Below are 19,356 nucleotides of genomic sequence, written 5' to 3'. Positions count from 1 at the left end.
CTCTCTGCAACAGCTTTGCACAGGTTGTGTCAGGGAGGCAGTGAGGAAGGAGGGAGAAGTCCAGCCTGTGTAATTGCAGTGTTCTTTTCTGATTGCACCCCTCAGCCAGTGAGCAAGAGAGGAAAAGACTGGCCTGGGGTGGTTCAAGGTGGGAGAGAGGGTGGGTGAGAAGTCTCCCTGGGGAGGAGAGGGCACCGATGCTCCTGGACACATCAGCTGCTTCCCTCCCCACAGCTGGGTAGTGCCCACCATTATTATGATCCCTGTGAAGGGAGCCGGAGGTCCCTGGGAGGCTTACTCTCTAGGGCAGCACAGCACCAAAGAAAGCAGTTCTGAGAGGGGCCGAGTGGCTGGGCAGGAATGGGTAGTAGGGTCTAGAAAGAAGGCCAGGAGGGGTGAACGGTTAGTGAGACTGTGGTGTTAAAAAGTCGTGGTGAGCCAACGTGCAGGGCGGACTGAGTGGAGACAAGAGCCTTAGCCAAGGGCTGGAGTCACGCGCTCCTCCCGCCCCCTCCTCAGAACCTCACCTTAAGTGCCCCTTGTTCACACAGCGCTTGCACAATGGGTTCATCTGAAGGGAGGCGCTGCCCAGTGTGGGCCCCGCCACACCGGGATTTGGCCACAGGATGAAATTCCCAAGTTTGCCCAGGAATCACCAGCCAGCTCACCAGAGCCCTCTCTGAAGCCCTCCCCGCGTTCCCTGCAATGCCCACCCTGGCGTCTAGGTGGCACCTAAACCTCACTCTGATTACTCCCGAGTCGGGGCGCCGCCCACGCCAGAGGGGGGTGGGGCGGCGGGGTGGACAGAGTTGTTCCAACTCAGTCCCTCTGGACACCGCCGGCTTCACTCAGCTGGGTACCAGCTCAGATTTCTGCGTTACATTCAGTCCAAGTTACGCGAGCGGGCGCTTCAAACTTGTCCCTGTTTCCCTTCTGCCTCCTGCGTGGCTGAGACTCCGGTCTTCTCCGGGGAGAAGTGGGTGTGCCAGCGCGCTCGGCTCAACCTCAGGGACAGTCCAGAGCACGTACTGCATCTGTGCTTTTCAAGTGTAAAAAAGAATTTTACTGAAAATATGATAATATGAAGCTCATCTTTAAACATAAGTGTTTTTTTTTTTTTTAATTATCAAAGCAGTATCTTCATCTGGTCCAACACCAGATGAAGATACTCCTGTTGAACCTCTTCAGATAATGAAGATACTCGAAGAACTTCATCCACCAGCCGGACGCCCCAGGGACGTAGTTTTCCAAATCACCCTCCACCACCTTCCCCCCGTACCCTCTGTTCTGATACCGCTTTGAACTTGTGTCTGGTTCACAAAATGGAAAAGAATTCTTCATTCATTCATTCTCTCTGCAAGTATGGACTGTGAGCCACTAGGTTGGGCGCTATTGGAGGCAGCTGGGATGGTGAGGCATTAGAGAAGATTCCTTCTGGCTGAGCTTACGTCCCAGCGGTAGAGCCGGACGAAAGCCAGGGGCTAAGTCCTAGCAGGAAAAATAGGGCAGGATTCGGGATGCGGGTGATGGGAGGTGTCAGTGGCCAAGGGAGATCACTCTGAGGAAGCGATACTGAGTCGCTTATAAACCTAAGTAAAATTTGGGGAGCCACTGCTGGGGAGAAACTACACCTGTGGGTGGTGGAGCAGCCCCTCCCCCGCGAGGTTAACAAGCGCGGAGGTTAGGATTCTCCGCGGCGCTCGGCCGGCTGCCCGCCCCTCGCCGCCCCTCACCGCCCCGGGCTCGCTCGCTCTCTCAGCGCTGTCCCTCCCGGGGAGCGAGGGAGCGCGAGCGTGCGTGCGTGCGTGCGTGTGTATGTGTGTGTGTGGGTGTGTGTGTGTGTGTAGGGGGGTGTCCATCACCTCCCCGGGCCCCCCCTCCCACCTCGGCTGAGCGCGCCCACCCCCTCCCCAGGAGGAACGCCGAGCAGCGGCCGCCTGCGGAGAAACGTAAAGTTTCTGTGGCTCAAAGTGACGCAAAAATTCTTCAAGAGCTCTTTGGCGGCGGATATCTAGAGATCAGACCATGTGAGGGGCCGAGAGTACAAATACGGCCGCGCGGGCGCCGGCGCCGGCACAGGCAGCGGCGCCCGGTGCCTCGAGGGCGCGAGGGTCGCCCGCGTCGGAAGCCTGGAACCAGCTTCGCGGACTCCCGGCAGGTGGGTCCGCCTTCCTTCTGGCTTCTAATGCCTCCTTCTCTCCAGAACTTCTTCCCGCGCGGCCCTCCGGGCACTGGCGGGGGGACCTGGGCGGTGGGCGCCGTGCTCTGGCAGGGCGGGCGCGCAGGGAGTCGGCAGCGGGGACCGCGGGCTGGCGGGCGGCTCCGAGGGCTCCCTCGACCCCGGCGGCCGGCCTTCGGGGGGTCCAGCCCGGGAAAGCCCTTCAAGACGGTCTCGGGCGAAGTGCCGTCCTGCGCTGGGGGGAAAGTTGCTTTACTTTCAAGCCGTAGCTTTTGTTTGGTCTTTTCTGACCGCCATCGCGTGCCGGGGTCTCTGTGCAGGCGTCCCTGCGGGGAGCGTCTTGGCCGACGAGAAGCCCAAATGCCTAGAGAAATCTCGGGATGACACTTAAGTGGGACGAGTCTCCGTGCGCTTGGGTGGTTTTCACTGGTAGAGCCGATGCACGCTCAGTCGGTCATCCCACAGGCCATTCACAATTTATGTGAAACTCAAACTCCAGCGAGCTGCTTTACATGGTTGAAGCGTGAGACCATCAGTTGTTTGAAAAATGTGTACATTCAGATTGGCTTTTGAAAGGGCTGTCTGGAGCTACAGAACACTAAGAAGCACATTTCTATTCGCCCTGGGTCTTCTGCATAATGAATTTCTATTTCAGTTGGGGTTTGGAGCTCTTAAGAATTTCAGAGGGGTGGAATTTCAGAGTCAGACATTACAAAGGTTTGAGTGTATGTATTTTTATGATCAATTTTGTCCAGAAAAATGAACCAGGTCAATGGATTATTTATGAGCCTGCTAGCTCTCATCATAGTAAGACGGGATCAAATATTTAATGTGTTTTGCCTTCAGTTGCATAGGAAAAATGTCTAGGAAAGCAACTTTGGGACCTGTGTTTAGTGAAACGGAGGGGCACCATGGGCTCTTGGGGTTTTGGATTTGGGGAGTGGAGGGAAAGCTTCGACTCTAGATCTATAACCTGCTTTTGTGTGAAGCTACTGGTGCTCAAAGTTCAAGTTTTCCTACCACAGCCTCAGGTTGGGTGGCTGCTTCCAGCATGGATGATGAGAGGGGGATTCTTATGGGGTTTGTGCAAGCTGTTTGGGGCATGGGTTTTCCTTTTTGTGACTGAACCTGAATAACAGCAGATTGAAACTGCTTCACAATTAATCAGACGTCCCCTCAACACACAGGTGATCCACCTAGGATATTTCAGAGATGTGACACCAGGACAGATATTTAAACCCATTTCTTTCAGTCTCCTTGCTTAAAAATATTTATGGTAGGGGGGGGAAGTGGGGATGGAATAACGTTCAAGTTTTAATGGAACCGGCAAAAGCTCAGAAATTCCTTTTTTGGGATTTTTTTAGAGTTGTTTGAGCATTTTGATGAAACTCGGAGAGGCATGTCAATGAGTTTCACAGAGGGGGGACTTGATCATGGAATGGGGGTGCTTGGCTGGAGAGTGTTGTGTCTTACAGGGGGCTTGCAAAAACATCCTGGGTGTCTGCTTCCAAAGAGAAACACAGTTCCAGAAATGAAGCCAGTAAACACAGTCCCTTCTCCTTCATACTCCTCAAATGGTATAATTTGGGAGAACAAAGGCGGGGCTGCCTGAAGAAGTTTAATTTTAATTTGGCTTAATGAATCAACAGGATATGGTCATGACTTGACTTTTTAAATAAAGATGCCTGGATGGCCAAAGGGAAAATTATGCAGTCATGTTTCTGTCCGTCTAAGAAAGTACCTCAGATCTTAATCCCAGTCACAGATCAGCTCCTCTGGGTCTTGAGGCCCTAAGCTCTTAGCGAGGGGCGGTGGGGGCCTGCAAAATACAGCAGCATCCCCACCAGTTCTCTCCAGCCCATTCTGTGACTTTGACCCTAGCCTTTCTGCTTCAAGCAAAAACGAGTTGAAATGATGGTGCAAAATGCTTGAGGGCCAAGACTCTTCACCCAGATGTTTCTGTCAGATTAGGGTCCTCCAAGGACCCCCGCTTTCACTCCATGGTAGAGGCTTTGCACCACTGTGACATGCACAAGTTAAGTCCTGCACCTCAACCATGTCCATCCCACGGGGGCTCAAGTTTCCTGTCTCCCCAAATTGCCTTTGCAACCTGCCCAGGGTGTGGAGCAGGAGAAACGGCCCCCAGGCCCTACAGATTTGGGCTGGGCTGGTTTCTTTCCAGTCACTAAGCTGTTGCCAGTGGGTCGCAATCCTTGGAACACCAAGGAACAGGTGTGAGTATGGAGTCAAAGGTCTGAAAAAGCTCCTATTTCTCTTCCTCGGGCAAGTGAGGCCAACTCGCCAGCTCTTGCGGGGAATCCCATTTCTGGGTTTAACGGGGCCAAAGAGAACCCTGAGGAAAGAAAACTGTCACCTTTCTAGAAGGGACCCAGGTGGAAAAGAGATGGAAATAGCATTTTAAAGAACCCTGCATAAATGACTTTTCCTGGGGCGTTCCTGTTGTGATGCAACGGTAACGAATCTGACTAGTAACCAAGAGGTTGCAGATTCCATCCCTGGCCTCACTCAGTGGGTTAAGGATCTTTTGTTGCTGCAGCTGTGTCGTAGGCCAGCAGCTGTAGCTCCTATTGGACCCCTGGCCTGGGAACCTCCATATGCCCTGAGTGCGGCTGTAAAAAGCAAAAAACAAAAACAAAAAAAAAAAACTTTTTAAAATGACTTTCCCTGGGCAAAGTGTGACCTGCTTTTCTAGGGTGGCAAGAGACCCACCACCAGCCAGCACAGCACCCCCATTTCTAGGCAGAAGTGATCCTGAGGAACGTCTCTGCCTCTGCACTGGGGTGGGCCCTCTAACCTGACCTAGGTGAGCTGTCAGTGCCTGGGAAGATGAAGGCTCATTTACTGCACATCAGCAACATGTTGTTAAACCAAGTAAGTGTTTTCCCAAGCCTGTGTCTAATGGAGTGACAATCTTAAAGGAGATAAGGCCTGTGTGAGGCAGTCTGGCTGCCTTATTTTCTTCTTTCCTTTGGCTCCTCTGGAACCTGGTAGCAGCTCCCTCGATGTCCCCCAGCTCTGAACCAAGGGCACTTGACAGTGGATGTTTTAGCCATAGGTTTTTAAAAAGCCAGGACAGGACGAGGTAGCCCTCTCTTAACCCCAGAAAGCCTTAGGCTGCAGCCTGAGAGATGAGCCCCAGGGCCAGTTCAATACCCAGGGTCCCCAGGTACTGACAAGTGGCAGGTGACGCAGGGGAGGTCTCCTGGGCTCCCAAGGTCTAGGTCTTCATGTCCTCATTTGAGGTGGGAAGGGAAGAGGTAAAGGCGAGTGCAGGTCTGGGAGAGCCGGCTGTGTGCTCTGGGACAGCAGGCCTGGAGGCGGGCAGGTGGGCTTGGGGGCAAGGGGCCAGGCAGGGGGCCTTTGCCTTCTCATGTTTCTCTGGGGTCTTTCCGGGCATATTCAAGGAGAAAGAACATGGTATTTCCTTTGCTGATTTTTTTTTTTTTTTTCCCTCTAACTAAGGGATTCCCTAAGCTAAGGGGTCGGGGGAGGGCGGCTGGAAGGGCCTTGTGGGGGATCTGCTCCAAGCCTTCTGAGGCTTGTCCAAGCTCACCCAAGGCGCTGAGGGCCCAGCCAGTCCTCGAACTTGAGTCTCCCGGGTCTGTTTTTTCTCTCCGCTGTTGTTTTAAACACTAATCAAGTTAGCTGGCTCTCTTCCGCGTCTCAGCTGGGGCAGGAAGGAAAGGGGAGGGAAGAGCCCGGGAGGGAGCAGATATGTATTCAGGCAGCAGGGAGGTTTGACTGACTCAAGGTTTCCCAGCTCGTCCGAGGGCTAGAATTATTTTTCTCCCCGCAGTTTCTTATTTTGAAAAATTTCAACTGAAAAGTTGAAGAAATGGCCCAGTGAGGCTTCACCCAGATTCACCAGTTGTTAACATTTTGCCACATCTGTGTCTGTGTTTTCTAATGAGATGTGTATCTAACTTTTGCATATGTGACACACATATAATTTGATATATTATGTATGAGATGATATAATGATGTAATAATTATACCACACACACACATAGATATACTTTGTTGTTGAACCTGTGAGCATTTGCACTTCACTCCTGAATACTCTGAGCTCGTGTTTCCTAAGAACAAGGACATCCTCCTCAGTAACCAGAGCCCCGTTAGTATCGCACTTGGGAAACCGCACGTTGATAAAAACACGTCTATCAGATATACAGCGTGTATTCGCATTTCCCCCACTGTCTCGTGATGCCCGTTTTCGCTCAGAGGGGGTTACTTTTGGAGACCCTCAGCTCCTAGGGACGGGAAACAACCCCTTGCCCTCATCTCAGTGCATCTGAGAACTAGATCCGTTCTGTGTGATGATGACCTGATTTTTCGTGAATGTTCCCTAACCGTGTGTGTGACTCACTGTAAAAGCACATTTCAGGAGTTCCCGTCGTGGCTCGGTGGTTAACAAATCCGACTAGGCACCATGAGGTTGCGGGTTCGATGCCTGGCCTTGCTCAGTGGGTTGAGGATCCGGCGTTGCCGTGAGCTGTGGTGTGGGTCGCAGACTCGGCTTGGATCCCATGTTGCTGTGGCTCTGGTGTAGGCTGGTGGCTACAGCTCCGATTGGACCCCTAGCCTGGGAACCTCCATATGCCGAGAGAGCGGTTCAAGAAAAGGCAAAAAGACAAAAAAAAACAAAAACCCAAAAAACAAAAAAAACCTCCACACATTTCCGAACTTGATCTAAGAGTGGAGGTACCTTCGAACAAGCTTACCCAAATCACAAACATCCTGTGGCTGAAGAGGTGGCCTCCATGCCCCCTCCATTCTGCTGCTGTACCCCCTCTGTCCCCTCACTTAGCTCCCTGCCTCCCTGCCCCACCGAGGGTAAAGGGCCTGTTCCTGCTTCCTCTCGCCTTCACTCACGTTGTATTTAATTCCACTTCAAATCCTTTCTCCTCCCTTTCTCTCTCCCACCAGCTGCCACAGGTAAATCCGCTCTCATTTGCCAACATCCTTTCCCTGGGGCTGATTTTCTCCCCTTTCTCTCCCTCTCCTAGCATCCTGTGTGGGCCTAATCGTGTCTGCATCACACAAAAGCCCTCTTAGTAATGTACCTGGGTTAAGGGAAAGAAAGTCTGTGTTTGGAAAAGTGCCTACTTTTTTTTTTTTTTAATCTTAATGTCTACTTATTGTGCATATACTGCATGATAACTCACAAGAAAAGGATATTTGGAAGGTATAAGTGACACTCTTCATTCTGCCTCATCGAACATATCACCTATTTGAGTTTCCCAAGTCCCTTTCCCAGCCCTGTCCATGTGGAGACAGATGCAGCCGTAGCATGAAAGCAGTTTTGTTTTCTGTAAAATGTTGTAAGTTGGGGAGGTAAATCTAATAAGGAATCAGTACCCCCCAAAGGCACCGCCGCAGAATCTGTGCAGGAGCCTCTCTACCTCCTTATCCTTCTCTCCTTAAATGTGTTCCTCAGGAACCAGAAAGAATGTTAAAATAACTTGGAATCAGTTTAACTACTGCCACCTCCCACCCACTCTTGTAGTACTTAACAACACCATGTTCTACCACTTGCCTTTTTTTTTTTTGGTCTTTTTATGGCTACACCTGAGGCATATGGAGGTTCCCAGGCTAGGGGTCCAGTCGCAGCTACAGCTGCCAGCCTACACCACAGCCATACCCACACCAGATGCGAGCCGCATCTGCGACCTACACCACAGCTCACGGCAACGCCGGATCCTTAACCCACTGATCGAGGCCAGGGGTGGAACCTGCGTCCTCATGGATCCTAGTCGGGTTCGTTAACCTCTGATCCACGAAGGGAATTCCTACAGCTTTGCGTTTTAGATGTTTTAGTATTTTATGGTTAAACTAGGACTTTGAAAACTAGCTTAGGAGGTTCACCACCCTTTACAACATTTCTTTCTGTAGGCAGAAAATAGATGGCAAGTTCCAAACAAGCAACTCACTGATGACTGTTGGGCATACAGTCCTTTGACTGGCATGCCTGCTGGTACTTGTCTCAAAGTCTAAAAGCACAGCCTGGGCTACTCTTTAATCCTAGGCATGTCAGTCATTTCCAGTCCAGAGTTCATTGAAATTGTTGTAACAGCCCTCCCTCTGCCCCTGGGATGCACAGCAGATCTTCCTGATGGGTGCGGAGCGAGGAGGGGCGGGCCTCCTGAGAAATGGGCCAGGGAAGAGTAGAGCCTCACCTGCAGCTCACCTGCCCTCAGGTGGCTGTGGTTCCCAGGCTCCGAGCGCCCAGGAAACCGGAATAGACTGAGTCGGGAGCCGTGCAGTGCACATACCAGACAGTGAGGATTTGAGGACAGAATGTCTAAGCCATGGCCCCTGCTTCCAGGGACATGCAGAGCACCTAGACATAAAAGAATAGCTAATGATTCTCGATAACCATTGAGGATGACAGTGAGTGGAGGGAGAGCCCTGGGCTGGGGTGGTGAGAAAAAGCTCCATGGAGGAGGTGGGTAGAAACTTCGGCCTGGCCTCTGAGGATTCAGGAAGATTAGGAGCAAGGGGCGGGGTGGGGATGCACTGGGCATGCTCAGTGGCCCACCTGCCCCTAATAACCTGGCAAACTTCTTAACAGTGCAGCACCCACGTGGATCTCTTTATTTAGAATCTCTGAGTGAGCAGCCCGGGAACCTGCTGTTTACAAGTTTCCCCGTGCTACTGATTGACAGGAAAAAGCTCGAACCAGTGAAGGCCTGTGGAAGGGGATGGAGGCCCTAGCTTCTGGCTCAAGCCACCCACTTGTACTGTGGGCTGTAAATCTCTTAGCCTCGTGGGCCCTGGTTTCCATGACTGGGGTGAAAAGAAGAAAAGCACACTGGGTTACATGAGTGTGATGTTGCTACTTTCCAGATGCTGGTAAGCGTTTGTCATATTTTCTTCAATTCCTACAACAGTCTTTAGGAAGCAGGAATTTAAAAAAACAAATTTTATTGGAAAGGAAGCAGGAATTTTTTTTTTTTTTTGTCTTTTTGCCTTTTCTAGGGCCACTCTCGTGGCATATGGAGCTTCCCAGGTTAGGGGTCGAATAGGAGCTGTAGCCACCGGCCTACGCCAGAGCCACAGCAACATGGGATCTGAGCCACATCTGCAACCTACACCACAGCTCACGGCAACGCCAAATCCTTAACCCACTGAGCAAGGCCAGGGATTGAACCCGCATCCTTGTGGTTCCTAGTTGGATTTGTTAACCACTGAGCCATGGAAGCAGGAATTTTAAGGGTCTACTTTTTACACACTAGGAAAGAGAAGCTCAGAGGGGTTAAGCAACCTGCCCAAAGTCACACAGCCAGTAAGTGATGGGTCTGGGATTCCCGTGCAGAACTGTGTGACAGGAGAACCATGGGTTTGTGGACACACAGGGACTGTTAAATGATGCCACAAGAAAGTGGTTAGTCTAGGCTCTGCTGTTCGTATTCACTGCAGGAGGGCTATTTATGTCTATCCCTGTCAGACCCATTTCTTCTTATTAAAGTCAAAGTAACTAATCCATTGTACTTTTGCCCAGCCTCTGGAGTGACCTCACCACAGATGGCAGATCCTCTAAATTAATCCTCCAGTCTGTGTGGAGAGATGCTCCAAGTTATCCTCCTCCAGAGAAGGTTCTCGAAGGAGACCCTTTTCCTTTCTCATGGTAACCAGCCCAAATGGCCCTGAGGAGCTTACCCTTCCCAACTCCTCTCCAAAAACTTACACTGTCTCATCTGAGGCATTCTCTGGATAAGGAGCAGGCTCTGATAGCAGAGTTCGCTTCTACCCCTCATGTCCAGAAAAGCAGATTTTCTCTCCTCCCTCCATTCAGATCATGAAGTCTCTTTAGTTGTTTGAAAGGCGAGGCAGGAGGCCCCGTGGCTTATGACCTAAGACACCCCTCAGAACACGGTCCCTTCAGCACATAAAGACACAAACCACTACCTTGAACTGGGGAGACCTTGAAGTGGCTAAAATACAGGCTCCTTTGACAGAGGCTGTGCAAGAGCAACAACAGGATGACTTTTAAAGCCTGAGAGCAGGGAGTTCCCATTGTAGCTTATCGGATTAAGAACCTGACTGGTATCCATGAGGACGCAGGTTCAATCCCTGGCCTCACTCAGTGGGTTGAGGATCCGCTGTTGCCATGAGCTTCGTGTAGGTTGCAGACACGGCTTGGATCCATTGTTGTTGTGGGCTCCAGCTGCAGCTCCAATTTGACCCCTAGCCCAGGAACTGCCATATGCCGAGGATATGGGTGCGGCCCTAAAAAGACCAAAAAAAAAAAAAAAAAAAAGGCCCCAGGGCAGCTCTGGAGCTCAGGGTGTGAGGTGTCCTGAACAAGCTGCATCAAGTCAGCAGAAGGATCAGTCACAATGAATCGCTTAGAAGCCTGGAGGCAGCACCAGCCCCTCCCTCTCCAGCTTGCTGGTGTTTCCCTACCATTGAGGTTTTGGCCTTGTACCATGAACTCCATGAAGGCAGGTGGGGCCTGCCTTGTCTGCAAGGGCCCAGCACATAGTAGGTGGTTTAGCGTATGTTTCTACAGAATCAGTACCAGTCCGGGACAGGGAGCCAGTTTCTGTGTTTACTGCCTTCTGGACCCCGGGGCTCCATGGCTCCTGTCATCCTTGCTCCATGTCTTGGGGACTTTAGACTCCCTCTGAATAGAGAAAGCAAATTGCCACTTGGCTCTATAACCTATCATTAATCTTATCTCAGTGGCAAACGCGCGTACTTCACTCTGGGCTTTGTTGATGGGAGGTTTTATGTGTGTGTGTGTTTGAAAAGGAAAGTTGAGCGTCCGAGAAACGAACTCACTCTGATGTGGACACGTGAAGTCAAAGTGCACGACTTCTACCGTGTTTCTGCTTAGAGTGTGTGGAGGGCATCAATCAGACAAGCAGGGTCACAGGCATTTGCAGAGGGCTGGGTGGTTTCATGACTAATCGCTGTAATCATGTGCTTGTTCAGATACCTGGCTACAGAGACCAAGTTTGTGGAAAAGGACTGGAGATTTGATGAGGAGTTTAAACAGAAACAATCCTTTTTACCGGAGGGGAGGTGGAGTGAATGAGCCCACTCTCTGGACGGAGAGGAAGCAGAAACACGAGCAGAAAGTGGGCTGTCACTCTGTCAGCTGCACCACCATGTGTCCCCTCATGTCCAGCGCCACGGGGGTGGGGGGACAAGGCTCTGGCCTGTCACCAGAGCTGGGTTCCATGCATGGCCCTACCCACAGCCTCTTATCTGCTCTGCCTGGGATAATGGCACACATTCAAGGTGCAAAGGAGGGTTTCTTTCTTTCTTTCTTTTTTTTTTGTCTTTTTGCTATTTCTTGGGCCGCTCTCGCAGCATATGGAGGTTCCCAGGCTAGGGGTCGAATTGCAGCTATAGCCGCTGGCCTACGCCAGAGCCACAGCAACGCAGGATCCGAGCCGCGTCTGCAACCTACACCACAGCTCAAGGCAACGCCAGATCCTTAACCCACTGAGCAAGGGCAGGGATCGAACCTGCAACCTCATGGTTCCCAGTCAGATTCGTTAACCACCGCGCCACCACGGGAACTCCAAAGGAGGGTTTCTGATGCTGTTTCTGGCCCCAGGAAAACTCAGGTCAGCCTGGAGGCGGTCACAGCTATAATACTAACCTCGGCTGCCATCTCTCTACCCAGCAGGATAAAAATACCTTTTAAAAAAGGAAAGCTTTCAAAAGAGCATTCTTAGAAACCAAGCTTCTTAAGGTCTTTTACTCCTATAGTCCTGGGCCGGCTTGCTCTCAGCTCTCGCTGTCTGCTGGTCCCTGTGGGAAAAGCCGGCCAGTGCTCTGCTGGATTGGGAAAGCGGGAAAGGAGTCCGGATCCACAGGCAGCGTCCTGCAGGCAGATGGGGGGCCCAGGTCCAGCCGTCTGCTCCTGGCTGACAGATTGGTCCCCGGGAGGAGTGTTCTTCTAAAAGGCACAGGAGTGGAGGGAAGAAAAGGAGATGTGCACCTCCTGCCTGCGGGGTGGTTTCATGTGGCCCTAACTTACGCGTCTGTACCCCAGGCTGTGTGATTGGGGTGGGACCCCAAGAAGAGAACCCCAGAAAGCAGAGCTGGGCGGAGAGAGCCCAGCCTCTAGGGAGAGGTGGCCTGAAGTCATGATTGGGTTGAGGGACCCTCTGACCAAGGTTTTTTTTTTATGATTTGGGCCATTTCAGCCTTCAGTGGAACTTTTTTAAATGCTGGGGGATATTTTAGGAAACAAGATCTTTGTCATGCTCAGCAAAAATAGAGACTGGTGCATTCTTTGAGGAGTTGCTCATTACAGTTGCCAAGAAATCAGAATCAGATGCCTTGGGAGCTGAACCCCTGAGGACTCTGAAGAACATACCCTGGTCCCCCCGCCGCAGTTCACCAACCCACACGAACTTCCCTGCAGGGTGCCCCCAAGCGAGGAAGTGAATGGGACCTAGGACAAATCACAGGACCCCTGTACCAGGAGCGGGATGGAGCCACCCTGGGCCTAAACGTTTATTCCCCCACCAGTGTATTCTTTAGAGCTGGATGGCGTTTCCCTCTAGAGACCAGGGTGGACATGCCTGAGAAAGGTAGGGCGATGCTTTTGCTCTTTGAGCTTCAGTTTAAATGAGAGGGAGGAGTTCCTGTCATGGCTCAGTGGTAACAAACATGACTACTATCCCTGAGGACACAGGTTTGATCCCTGGCCTTGCTCATTGGGTTGAGGATCTGACGTTGCCGTGAGCTGTGGTGTAGGTTGCAGACGAGGCTCAGATTTGGCGTGGCTGTGGCTGCGGCGTAGGCCAGCAGCTGTAGCTCGCATTCCGTCCCTTGCCTGGGAACTTCCATATGCTGCAGGTGCAACCCGAAAAAGAAAAGAAAAGAAAAAGAGTTCCCGTCATGGCTCAGCAGAAGCGAGTCTGACTAGTATCCACGAGGATGCAGTTTCGATCCCTGGCCTCACTCAGTGGGTTAAGGATCTGGCGTTGCCGTGAACTGTGGTGTAGGTCGCAGATGTGGGATCCCAAGTGGCTGTGGCTGTGGTGTAGGCCGGTGACTACAGCTCTGATGAACCTCCATATGCCTTGGGTGGGGCCCTAAAAAAAAAAAAAAAGAAAAAGAAAGAAATGAGAGGGCAGTTGCAGTATTAAAGATAGGAAGAGGTTCCTGTAGAAAATCTGGGGTAAAATTTTGAAGGGGGAAAAGGAAAGACTTCAGTCTCAGGTGGGATCTGGCCGTTGGGTGCTGTCTGCCGGACCACACATGGTAGAGCCCTTTATCTGCCATCTGGTCTTCAAGTTCGTCAGTGTTTAAAGTGGAAAACATGCCACTAATAAAGGCCGGAGGGAAGTGCAGAGGCCTTCTTCAAATAATACAGCAAGAGGCTGCCAAGTTCAGGTTTAATTTAGCTGAATATTTGTATGTAGACATCATATCATCTCTCTCCAAAAAAAAAAAAAGACACCTGAAAAATCCCTTAGCCTGGTAAATGGTCACTTATGGATGTGTGGTTATTTAAAAAATCTGTCAAGTCTAGGAGTTCCCACTGTGGCGCAGTGGGGTCAATGATCCGGTTTATCTCTGTGGAGGCAGCAGTTTGTTCCCTGGCCCAGTGCAGTGGGTTTAAGAATCCAGTGTTGCTACAGTTGTGGCGTTGGTCACCAGTCCAGCTGATCTCTGCCTCAGAAACTTCCATATGCCACAGGGGGGCCAAAAAAGGGGGGGGAAGGTCCATAGAGTTCCTGCTGTGGCGCAACGAGATCAGCAGCGTCTCTGCAGTGCCGGGACGCAGGTTCAGTGGAGGCTTGACCCGGCACAGTGGGTTAAGGATCCAGTGTTGCTGCAGCTTGGATCTGATCCCTGACCTAGGAACTCCATATGCCATGGGGTGGCAAAAGAAAAAAAAAAAAAAGAAAGTCTATCAAGTCTAGTTGAGGTCCCAGGGAAACAGGGAGCAGGGAAGGCTGGACAGAAGCATAAAGACAAGCAGAGTGGGTTTTTATCTAGATCACTCTAGATAAAAATTTGTCAGAAATTCTTATCCTTCTCTGGGTCATGTTTGCCTCCTTGCACTTTGGAGGGTCAGGGGTGGGGGGGTCAAATGGGGTAGAACCCATGACACCTCCCCCACCCCCTTACACACACACACACACACACACACACATTCTTGCTACATGGACCTGGTTTCTTTCTTGCTGCTGTAATATTTTTGGCCTCAATCAATCCTTTTAAACTTCTTATTTTTTACTTTACAGAAAGAACCCAGTAAACACACTCTAATTACTTGCATCCCCTGGTGGTCTTTTTCTTTGCTTTTGAGGGCTGCACCTGTGGCATATGGAGGTTCCCAGGCTAGGGGTCGAATTGGAGCTGTAGCCGCCGGCCTACACCACAGCCACAGCAACGCGGGATCTGAGCTGTGTCTGCAACCCACACCACAGTTCAGAGGAACGCTGGATGCTTAACCCACTGAGCGAGGCCAGGGATCAAACACTCAACCTCATGGTTACTAGTCGGGAACCAGTCTCTGCGCCACGACGGGAACTCCCCCTGGTGTTCATTTCTAATCCTCGCCAGTGTTGATGTGCATAATCTCCAGTGTGAATCCTATTACTTTGTGTTCCAGTTTTTTATTCACTACATTTGTATCTTCCTATTTCCACATGTGGGTAGTTAAGTCACCAAAAGCGCCACATGGGTAGGAGACATACCATTTTCATTAGCCACCAATTCCTAGCCAACCTCTGCCTGTTGGGTTTGGAGGATTAGGGTCAGATCTTTGTTGTTATGAATCGTGGTCGCAGTCATCCCTGGACATCTTTTCCTAGAAAGGTGGAGTGCGATTTGAGCTAAGCAGAAACAGTCTAGGGCCATACCACCCCGAACATGCCCGATCTCATCTGAGCTAAGCAGAAACATGTTTCAAGAGTTTTGAGGGGGGTGAGGGGATGTGCTTGGGCTGTGGGATGGAAATCCTGTGAAATCAGATTGTTATGATCATTATACAACTACAGATGTGATAAATTCATTTGAGTAATAAAAAAATGAAAAAAAAAGTTTTGAAAAATTCAAGCCCAGAAGAAATGAAGTTAGCTGGAAGGTCCTGGCTCCATACTGCTTTATAACAGGCCAGAGGTTTAAAGTCCAAAAGGGCTCAGATTTCTACCCCATGATTGACGTCTCAGACCTCGATCTGATCCGGAGAGCTGAACTGACTTTCTTGCGACCCTGGCCCATGGCACCGACATGAAGGCATGGCGGCCCTGAGGCACGTAGGGACAGAGACTCCCTCCAGCCCAGCCTGTGTGACCTCTCTGGCTCTTCCCGCGTGAAGAAGAGGTGACCCCGCCTGCCCACTGGTGCAGAAGAGCAGGTGGATTAGCCTCAGGAGTTGCTGGGGAGAGGCAAGAAGAATGAATGGTGAGCAGCAGTGCCATTTAAGGCTCGGCCAGACTCGCAGAGGCACGGTGGGAACCCAGAAAGTTGAGGCACAGGTGGCCTGGACACAGCTGGGAATAGCTAGGTTGCTAAGAGCTGGGCTCCTGAAAGAGTGAAAAAGTCTGCAGCAAAGGAGCTAAGGGTGCCTCGCAGAGGGTGGCCTTTTCACTTCTCTCCTATGCTCTTTGCCTTTTAAAGTCACACCTATAGTTTATATAAAATAAGTTTTGAGAGAGTTCACGTTGTGGCTCAGTGGTTAAGGAATCCAACTAGGAACCATGAGGTTGCAGGTTCGATCCCTGGCCTTGCTCAGTGGGTTAAGGATCTGGCATTGCCTTGAGCTGTGGTGTAGGTCGCAGACGAGGCTCGGATCCTGCATTGCTGTGGCTGTGATGTAGGCCGGCGGCCGGCTACAGCTCTGATTCGACCCCTAGCCTGGGATCCTCCATATGCCAAGGGAGCAGCCCTAGAAAAGGCAAAAAGACACACACACACACACACACACACACAAGCTTCGAGCGTTCAGCTTAAATGTTTGAAAGGACCGTCCTTATGTATTTGCAGCCAGAAACTGCTTCTCTGTTACTCTCTTCCCAGCATGGCATCCAGGACAAAGTGAGTGCTCTGAGAAGCTTTGTTGTGGTGAGGCCTCTTCTCATGCTCTTCTGAGGCTCTGGTAAACGGCAGGGTGGGATTCCAGTCCCTCAAAGTGAGGTCAGTGCTTTGTTCTTGATAGAGCCTGTGCAAAACCTCCATTATTTGCGTCTGGTTTTGCCTTGTTATTTTGTCTTTTCCTTTTCAAATTACTTGGTTGTGATTTGACACCTTGTAAAGGTTGAAACATGGGGTTGGTTTTATCGACGCTCCTAGAACACAAAGGATGGGTCACGTTGAACAGATGCCTTTGTAATCTCATTAACGGATGTAGTCGAAGATGGATGATGAGCTTCCAAAGATCAGTGAAATGCCTAATTCTGTTCTCCTTTCTCCTGGGCCTCTCAACAGAGCTCGCCACCCCACTGATAAAAAGCGCTAAGGACAGGCACAGAACTGAGCGCCAGAATTCGGGTCAGTCCACGGCACATGTGTGTCAGCGTCCATTCGGCAGAATGGAGACCACGCCCTTAAATTCCCAGAGGGAGCTGTCAGCTTATAAGGATGGAGATGACTGTCAAGAAAATGGTGTTCTGCGGAAGGGCCTCCCTGCTCCTGGGGACAAGGCCGAGTCCAGCCACATCTCCAATGGGTACTCAGCAGTTCCGAGCCCGGGAGCAGGGGACGACACTCAGAACTCCATCCCGGCTGCCACCACTGCCCTAGTGGCTGAGGTTCATCCGGGGGAACGGGAGACCTGGGGCAAGAAGGTGGATTTCCTTCTCTCGGTCATCGGCTATGCTGTGGACCTGGGCAACGTCTGGCGCTTTCCCTACATCTGTTACCAGAACGGAGGGGGTCAGTATTGTGGGCCGTGGCCAGGGGTGGTTTGTGGATTCTCTTAGGAAGCCAGAGGATCAGTCATGTCCTATCTGTTGCATGTAAGTGATGTGGAGGCTGGGAACAGGACTGCCTAGACGTTCAAGCCAGCCCAAAAGACAAAGCTCCAAGAAGTGCAAACCTTAGGTCAGCATGGCTGAGGCTCTCTGGGTCATGAAGTTGAAGGACAGCCCGCCCGAGCCTGACCTCACCAGACCTTGAGCACCACGGGTGCTCAGTTTGTGGAAGAGCCCCCTTCCCCTCCCTGCATTATGCGAGCCCTGCTCTCCCCCACGTAGGAAGGTGCTGTGTTGAGATCCTGTACTCCTGCTGGCAGGCTCTGCTCAGGAGAGTCCAGAGCAGTTAGATCTTAGAAAGGAAAAATCAGGAGGTGGCTCCAGGGTCCCCAACCTTCCGGGCTTTTGGACTCATGTGAGGTCAGAGAGGGTGTCAGCTCAGGTCCAGAGTCTTAAGTGATAGTCTGGGTGTGACCCATTGCTGAACCAGCTGCATTAATGCCAACCCCAAACCATATATGGATTATGCCTTGTATCTTTTACAAGAGTATAAGCTTTTTGAGGCCAGGTACTATTTCCTGTTCCTCCTTCTCTCCCTAATGCCTCTAGAGCAGTTTATTTGTAGATGATCAAGAATATTAGCAAAAAAAAAAAAAAAACAAAGGAGTTCCCGTAGTGGCGCAGTGGTTAACGAATCCAACTAGGAACCATGAGGTTGCGGGTTCGGTCCCTGCCCTTGCTCAGTGGGATTAATGATCTGGCATTGCCGTGAGCTGTGGTGTAGGTTGCAGACGTGGCTCAGATCCTGCGTTGCTGTGGCTCTGGCGTAGGCTGGTGGCTACAGCTCCGATTAGACCCCTGGCCTGGGAACCTCCATATGCTGCGGTAGCGGCCCAAGAAATAGCAAAAAAAAAAAAAAAGAATAGTAGCTGACTGTAGGCATGGGTATGGGAGCCCCAGCAAGCAGAGCAGGAGAGAGGAGTGAGGAGGTTTGAGGCCTCAATTTTGACCGTGGACTTGCTATCAGAGTAGAAAAGGACTAGGAGTTCCTATTGTGGCTTATTGGGTTAAGGACCCAACATTGTTTCTGTGAGGATGCAGATTTGGTCCCTGGCCTCACTCCGTGGGTTAAGGATCCCGCACGGCCGTAGCTGTGGCATAGGCCTGCAGCTGCAGCTCAGCTCTGATTTAACTCCTAGCCCAGGAACCTCCATATGCCACAGGTGCGGCTATAAAAAGAAAAAGGGGAAAAAAAAAAAAAAAAGATAAGGACCAGTAATGGGAGTCAAATCAAAGAGCTTTGGGAACAGATTTAAGAGAGCAGCTAAAATGAGGTTTGAGGGATAATTCATTTGTGTCTCCCTCACGTTCTCAATGACCTGACACAGAGTTGCCTGGATTTGCTGCATCTTTTAAGGACCTGGGTCCAAGCAGCTGCAAAAGCTGTCCTGGGGGCCCCGGGAAGCCCAACGCTTCTGGCCTGGAGGAGCAGAGTTGGAATCGCCTTATCTCCAGCTCGGGGGGGACTCATCTCTAGCCTGAGCATTATATAAGGGGCTGGGTCACTGGTGATGTTTTCCCTACGTGCATTCCCTACTGTAAAGCCAGGCAAGCAAAGCTTTTGGATAAATGCCACCATGAGAACACAGCATGGTTCTTATTCTCAAGCCAGGTTTACCCAATATGACAAAGTTAGGTGAGACCTTTCTGAGTTGCATTGACTTCAGGTTTCTAGGTTTAAAGCATTTTATGGGAGGGAAAATTATCAGGGACAATCATACCCAGCCTACTTTTTTTGGGCTGAAACTTAGGCTGTAAGTGAGCAATGCCCAGCATGGCATTTCCAAATTCTGCCTCACCCTCGAGAGCTAGGAGACACCAGCATCTCCAGTGATGCAGCAGTTCTGCACTTTCTCATTCTGTAGTAAACTACCTGCAGATTTCAGGCACACCTGCAAATTGGGCTCAGGAGGGAACATTCTAGCTCTGTGGAATTAGAGACCTATAACCACAAATCAATAATCAAGTGTCTGGAGCCGGGGATACAGATAACAATGATGCCAACTGAGTGACTTGTAGATCATTGCAGCTGTTGTATAGGTTGTCCCAGAAGATCTGTTCCAAGGGTCCCAGACGCTGGTCCCTGTACTGGTTGCACCAGAATCACTGAGGAGCTTACAAAAGCTGTGTTATACCCATACCTGAAGCTTCTGCTTCAGGAGGTCTGCATGGGTGGGTGTTTTTAAGCTTACCAGTGATGATGAT

General features: G+C 50.9%; 1 protein-coding gene across 1 annotated transcript in view; it reads left to right on the top strand.

Annotated features, from left to right (window-relative positions):
• The first annotated feature begins 1,860 nt into the window (after positions 1-1,860).
• SLC6A4 (solute carrier family 6 member 4) overlaps positions 1,861-19,356 on the top strand; it is a 41,079-nt gene continuing 23,583 nt past the window's right edge. Inside the window, exons 1-2 of the mRNA XM_047757637.1 lie at positions 1,861-2,158; positions 16,607-17,053. Of these exons, the coding sequence (XP_047613593.1) occupies positions 16,711-17,053 (343 nt within the window). The 5' untranslated portion in view covers positions 1,861-2,158; positions 16,607-16,710. The remainder of the gene's footprint in view (positions 2,159-16,606; positions 17,054-19,356) is intronic.

The sequence above is a fragment of the Phacochoerus africanus genome, chromosome 14 (genome assembly GCF_016906955.1).
Source record: "Phacochoerus africanus isolate WHEZ1 chromosome 14, ROS_Pafr_v1, whole genome shotgun sequence".
Lineage (NCBI taxonomy): Eukaryota > Metazoa > Chordata > Mammalia > Artiodactyla > Suidae > Phacochoerus > Phacochoerus africanus.
Note: the sequence above shows the minus strand (reverse complement) of the source record. Positions and strands in the feature narration are given on the sequence as shown.